The sequence below is a fragment of the Symphodus melops genome (genome assembly GCF_947650265.1).
Source record: "Symphodus melops genome assembly, chromosome: 14".
Classification (NCBI taxonomy): Eukaryota; Metazoa; Chordata; class Actinopteri; order Labriformes; family Labridae; genus Symphodus; species Symphodus melops.
In genome coordinates this window covers 18,388,029-18,394,647 of record NC_136704.1, presented here as the reverse complement: position 1 = coordinate 18,394,647, position 6,619 = coordinate 18,388,029, and the positions used below count along the sequence as shown (strand labels likewise).

At 38.2% G+C, this 6,619-nt stretch overlaps 1 protein-coding gene across 1 annotated transcript; it reads left to right on the top strand.

The window, feature by feature from the left end:
* The first annotated feature begins 1,023 nt into the window (after positions 1 to 1,023).
* LOC306835060 (uncharacterized protein) lies at positions 1,024 to 5,460 on the top strand. Its single transcript, XM_079361461.1, has 5 exons — positions 1,024 to 1,555; positions 2,972 to 3,030; positions 3,121 to 3,204; positions 4,229 to 4,305; positions 5,089 to 5,460. The coding sequence occupies exons 1-5, from the start codon at positions 1,170 to 1,172 to the stop codon at positions 5,131 to 5,133; spliced, it is 651 nt and encodes a 216-aa protein (XP_079217587.1). The 5' UTR covers positions 1,024 to 1,169; the 3' UTR covers positions 5,134 to 5,460.
* The last annotated feature ends 1,159 nt before the right edge of the window (positions 5,461 to 6,619 follow it).

Below are 6,619 nucleotides of genomic sequence, written 5' to 3'. Positions count from 1 at the left end.
AAAATCCGTCATCTGTAGCAGTTGTAAAAACGTTTTCCTTTGTCTGCCACCAATTTGATAAACCAATCATGTCTCCCTGTGTATGCACAAGCCCACACTCAATGCATGAGCTGAGGTCCGCTTCTATTTAACGTTTACATCTACAAAATAACTGTTTTATTTCCTGCGATAAATTTAGCATCAGAACCTGAGTTATGCTTCTGTCATTCTGTTGAGCAGAGGGTCTTACTGAAAATGTGCAGTTAATCTCTCGGAGTTTCTTATTGGAGGACTACGAGTTTCCCTTGTACCTTCAATCAATATCTAGTATCTATCAATACATTTAAGGATCAAAAGTTGGTTCTTCTCTGGTCCCATTCAAAATAAACTAATAAGTATCCTTGCAAAAGCATTCAAGCATAAAATATTTATTAAATGTTTTATGTTGAATATAGCCCAAACCCAAACTAATAGATTACACTTCATGCTACGCATAAGAAGGGTCATGTGACCCTAATTGAATCGCGTGTCATTAGTCGGATGAGGCTCTGTGATAGGATGGACAGACTGACTTAACTTTATGAGCATCGGAAACCAACTGAAAACAAACACTATGCTGCGTCACTTACTTTAATCTGCATCAATTTCCACACATACACAGACACAAAGACAGGGAACCGGAAGTGTTGCCTTCAAAATAAGATGAAGATGTGTTAAAGGACTGTAGCACAAAGCAAAAACACTAGGAGAAGGAAAAAATAATGAATGTATTTAAAGGACTACAAGGATAACGTAATCTATTGTGCCTTATTATTTAGAATATATATAATTCGAGAGAATTTCAGGACAGACTGCCCCTGAAACTGTCTTCACCTCACAGCGGGAGACTATGAAAAATAACTTATAAATTGTCCAATTGTACCATTTTGTTTTTTGTTTTGTTTAAAGTTTTTCATTACCTTACTATTCGCTTGTCAGTAACGTGTTATGGTTTTAGGACATTATTTTGAAACCCCGTACCGGAAATCCGTCCCAGATCTGTTTGACTTGACCACAGTTGCTAGGGTACAAACTGCCCCATGGCAACAGAACCACTCAGAGGAAGAGTTGAGACTGTAATATTTGTATCCTTTAATTGACATACAAAAATGACGGATTTCTTTCAGGAAACAGAAGCGTTGCCTTAAAGAATGCCAGCCACAAAAGTAATCAAGCAATCCCCGGTGGAGGCCTCGAGAAAAACCGTCGAGCGAACTAAACCGGTGAAGGTAAAAGCAGGTAACGGAGCGCAGCGTGAACTCAAAGTGCTCTCGGTGCGTAAAAGCCGCGCGTCAAGCTGCCCCAGGTGGCCGCAGCGGGACAGGTGTGAGGAGGGGGGAGCGAGGCGCACGGCCCTCAAACCCGGCTGTGAAAGGAGGTCCAGGTCCATCTCCGCCGCTCACAGAAACAACCCGGACTGTCGGAAGGCGGCCAACTCTGTGAGGAGTACCAATGTGAACCAAAAATGCCAGAAGATGAGCGCGTGCCAGAGGGAGCAGCGGGCGGTCAGGGTGGAGGCTAAACATGCTGTTCAAAGGTGAGATGGCACAGGACAGGAGTGGGCTTGTGTTGTCAAAGTTGATAGAAGGCTTTATATGTTACGTGCACACAACAGGACAACATTTAACAGCACTGAACAAATATTAGGACCATGAAGGTGGCGAATATCAATCATAAAACAAGCAACACATACAATTTACATAAGGAAACATGCAAGCAACTTTGTGAAAAATAACCAAACACAAGGTTTTGGTAACTCAGTCTGACTGTCTCTGTGGAGATGTTGGTCATAAAATGATAAGGAGGAATTTATTTAAACAGTTTATTGCAGGAACTTGCACTTCAAAGGTCAGAAAAAGACACTTTGACTCGTAGTGGTCTTCAGAATAACAATGCCAGTCAGTAACAGATAGGTGTCAGACAGGATGATTGACATCCCACTGAAGTAACTGCCAGTTTTTACCTTTTCCACTACAAAGTATTAACAATGACTGACATATATAAAAGTTACAATAAAGCAGGATGATACCTTGAGTAGAAAACACTACTAACATATACCTCACAGGATCTTCTTTTTTTTCCACGAATAATCCCTAAAACCCCCAAACTGTTGTCTAACCTTTTTTAATGGGATAGCATACAGGTGGGAGGTACTTTTGAGCTAACACTGTGGGAATAACTGTGCAAAGAAGAACGGAAAATAATCTACTATTACTATTATTACTTTTCTGTCTTTGGTCCATCAATTTATTTAGTGTCTGTTATTTTCACAACCTTTCTGCTTTGTTAGGCCACAATAAATAAGATTATATTAAACAATATCTTCTTGTTTAAACTAGTGGACTGTGTGTAGGTCACTGGGATCACCTGTGTATCAAAGACAGGTAGATGTCCAGCTGCTGCCTGTCACCATCTGTTGCTCTTAATCCCACACGCTTTACCTCCCACTATCCTCGCAGAGCCGCAGGTCAATGACCGTAAACCTGCACAAAAACATATGCTTTGTTTCACGATGCTTTGTGTGAGATTTCACTGCATCCAGGAGACGCTTACTGTCCATGAATGTGCACATTTGTTTATGATAAAGTGTTGTTTTTCCACCTGCAGGTCCTGTGGAGTGAAATCTGACTTTATTTGCTTTCCTTCCATTTAAAAAAGAAAAAAGACTAGTCTTGTTGATTTTTTTTTTAATATAATGAATATTACACAAACTCTGAGATCTCAAGTGCAGAAAAGTCACAGGGATGAAGTCCAAAAGGGAAGACGAGTCAGCCAATACAATTTATCTTCCAAGATAACAAAATGTATTCCAGGTTGTAAAATCAAAAAGCAGGATTGTTTTAGAGCAGGAGAACACTGACAGCTGACTGCTGCTGAAGGATGAGTTGTATGTCTAAAACATTGATGTGATCCACAGCAGAGAACAAATCCAGACATGTTGTTTCTGTTTCAGTTACAAAGCTTTCACCGTCATCCCTCCGAACCCAAAGAAAAGAAGAGAGATCCAGAGAAGTGAGTCCTCTTGTTAGTGTTTCGTCTGTGGTGTGTGGACTTCTTTATTCTTTCATGAGGTGTTTATATTTATTGTGATTGGTTGAGCAGAAGCGGAGGCGGAGCTCGCCGCTTTAGAGGAGCTTCGTCTGAGCAGAGCAATGGCGTATGTCTCCATCAACCCCAGTAGTGTCGGTGAGTGCACAAAAAAGGAATATTACCATGTTTCACTTTCTATATTTTTCATTAAAAGTCACATTTCTGTATTTATTTATTTTTTTAATGGATTTCAAAGACTTCTTTGCAGAAAAGATTTAAAGTGCTCTAGTAGATTGAAGCCACAAAACAGGTTGTAATGGCGACAACATAATCCTCCTTGTTGTCAAATGTATGATCAAAAGCGCTTGTTTTTTTCTTGTTTTTTTGCATCCTACCTTTATTGATAAATTGAAGACATGAAATGCAGGGTGAGTGGGGTAATCATCAAACAATCATAGCCAGCCTCTTTAAATGGGGTGCCTGATCCATCGACCTACAGGTACAGTAGACAAACCAGTGCCCAATTAGTTTGGTTTTTTTGCCACTACCAGACTTAGATTGTTAAAGCCTTATTTTCACATTTCATGTTGTCAGTCTGTGACACCTATAGAGCTTTGCAGCTCACGATTAGTTTCAGCTGCTGTCTCTTTAAGGCCCCCTCCCCAAGTGCCCACTTTCTTCTGTTTTTTATTTTTTATTTTTTATTTCTGTTGCATTCTTTCCTGAAGCTCTGTTTTAATGTTTTTAGGTTTTTCTGTCTGTAAAGCACTTTGAATTGCCTTGTGTCTGAACAGCCCTATATAAATAAACTTGCCTTGCCTGGATTGGCCAGCTCTCTGGAAGCCTTCCAGTCTTACTGGCAGTTTATGGATATAAAAAAGAGGATTGTCCTTAAACAAAAAGGTCTACATTTGTAGGGATCCCTCTCTAATGTTATGAGACACTTAGAATAACACTTTGAGCCGGCCAGTGCCAAAAAAACAACAAAAAAAACACACACGCATGGATTTGTTACAGCCAAATCAGCCTGTTTGACTGCTGTCGTCTGAAGCAATTTACAATAGCAATTCAAGGATTTATGCATTGTAGTCATATATAGATTAGATTACAGGTTAAAATAAATACAACTCTTCTCCTTTAATCCGACTGTGCAAGTATGTCTGTTTTTGTTTGTCTTCAGGCGGCTGTATGAGTCTGGAGGAAGTACGGTCAAAACAGCAGCAGGAAATGATGAAAGCAAAGAGGAAACAGAAACCGGTCAGACAACTTATGACTCATTTCTATATGATACCAATAATACACTGTTATTATGAATACTGAAAGGAATAATGCTGGTCGGATTCGCTGCTGTTACAGAAACACATCTGAAGAGTGCTACAGTTTGTCTGGGTTTAAGAAATGATATTTTTTTAACACATAATAAAAAATAGAAAAGGTATCATATTGAAGCAGTCGTAGGGGCGGCAGTAGCTCAGTCTGTAGGGACTTGGGTTGGGAACTGGAGGGTCGCCGGTTCGAGTCCCGGCACGGACCAAGTCCGGAAATTGGTCTGGTAGCTGGAGAGGTGCCAGTCCACTTCCTGAGCACTGCCGAGGTGCCCTTGAGCAAGGCACCGAACCCCAACAACTGCTCTGGGGCGCCCTCTGTGGGCAGCCCCCTCACTCTGAGACCTCTCCATTAAATGCAGAGTGAAAACCGAATTTCCCCTCGCGGGATTAATAAAGTATATGAAAAAAAAAAAAAAAAAAATAGATGAGCACTACTGCATTCTGCCAGGCAAAATCACTCTTTTTGTAATGGGGTCTCGTAGCGTTAAAGCTATCATCAGTTTCTGTTTTCTTTTTTTAAGGTACCTAACCCAATACAAAAGAAAGGACTTGAACTTTAAGGGAACCTTTCTGGGATTTATTTGGACACTAAGAACAGATCAAATAGTCTGGCATTAACCCTTTAAATGTATCTTCTCAACATATGCATTAATTAATTCAGGTAACTTTCTATGCCAAAGTTGTTCATTGATTGTTTGTGTTGTCGTTTCAGATCAGGACACACGTTTTGGAAGAAAAGCCTGTTCTGGAAATATAAGCATAAACCGTCCTTGCTGTGTTATTATTATTATTATTTTTTTTTTTTTACAGAAAGCTCACACCATGGTTATTTACTGGATTAAAAACATGTCATAAAAATATTTCTAGAAAACTCTATACTTAACATTATTTGTATACAAAGACTGACACTGCTTGTGTATTTCTTAGATTTGTAATGACATTTTATAAGGAATCCTTAGCTATGTAATGTGTTTTATAATTTGATATATATTTATTCAGGAACTATGTATCGTGATACATTCTGCTTCATCAGGATCTTGCTGTTAAACTGTCCCATTTTAAACTAATAAATATGATAAAACCAGCAATAGAAAAGAAAATCCTTAGTGTACAGTTTGACCTTTAGTTTTGCCCACATGTATATACTGTATATGGAACACTTTTGTCTGATTAAAGCCATGTCCTGTAAATGTATTATGTCTTTCCTACATATCGCAGTTAGTATAGAAATTTAGAAAATGATGATGGCAGAGATTGAAAGAGATGTAAATGTGCTGTTTACACTCAATACTTATCACTACAGACAATAATCAATCTTATTGTGCTCAACCTTTTGGTATATTTGGCCAACCATTGTAACTTTCCTCTTTCTCAAATGTTCCCTGCTTGTACTTAAACTGTTTGCTTGGACTCACATATTTTGATTTGGACACTTTTTCTGCCTCTACTTTTCTCCTTGTATTTAAGTTGTTTCACTTGATGTGTAAAATGTCTGCCTTCAGATATTGTTTTTGCACTTGTATAAGTCACAGTTGATGGTATGAGGGCATGCACCAATATATCCAAGTGCAAGCATTATGTTTAAGCACAACCAGAGCAGCTTAAAGTATACGCACAGGTTTTGACAGGGATTACAAAAATATTTACCTGAAATCATTTTTTTTGTTTCTATTTTGTAAAATAAAAAAGAAAGATAAACTGAAAGACATGTGGGACACATCAGTGAATTGCACTACATTTGGTGAAAATTTGATTGTATTTAGCAGGAAACTAAAAAATATTTTCAATATATACCATCCCAACAGTTTTCACTAAACAAATATTTCTTACAGCTACTGTACGTATGAATATCTTGGGATCAATTTGAATGTATTCATTATTCTCGTGTTTGTTTCTGTAATTCTGTTTTCCACCAGCAGGGGTCGTTTTCTGCCTTTTTCAGAGGCAGAGAAAGTGCACAAGGAGGTGCTGATAAAAAAAAACAATGTTAAAAAAATGACAGGCATGTATTTGGACATTTGTTTCCTTCTAAGGATAAACTTAAATGACAAAAAGATTAAATAATGTAATCCGAATAATAACAGTTAGATGAGACCACAGCCAAACACAATGAATCGTTGCACTGCTCTATAATAATAAATAGTTTAATAACACATTTATTTATTTTATTTATTTTTCATTTTGGTATCCTCGAGTTGCATAGAAAATTGTTACGACTAGACAGTGGGCTGAATGTCAGCATA

What these genes read in the sequence shown, in the direction of transcription:
- LOC306835060 (XM_079361461.1), top strand. Translation starts at nt 1,170, where the DNA reads ATGCCAGCCACAAAAGTAATCAAGCAATCCCCGGTGGAGGCCTCGAGA. An exon ending in CATCAACCCCAGTAGTGTCG is followed by an intron (nt 3,205 to 4,228) that starts GTGAGTGCACAA and finishes GTTTGTCTTCAG; the next exon opens with GCGGCTGTATGAGTCTGGAG. An exon ending in CAAAGAGGAAACAGAAACCG is followed by an intron (nt 4,306 to 5,088) that starts GTCAGACAACTT and finishes TTGTCGTTTCAG; the next exon opens with ATCAGGACACACGTTTTGGA.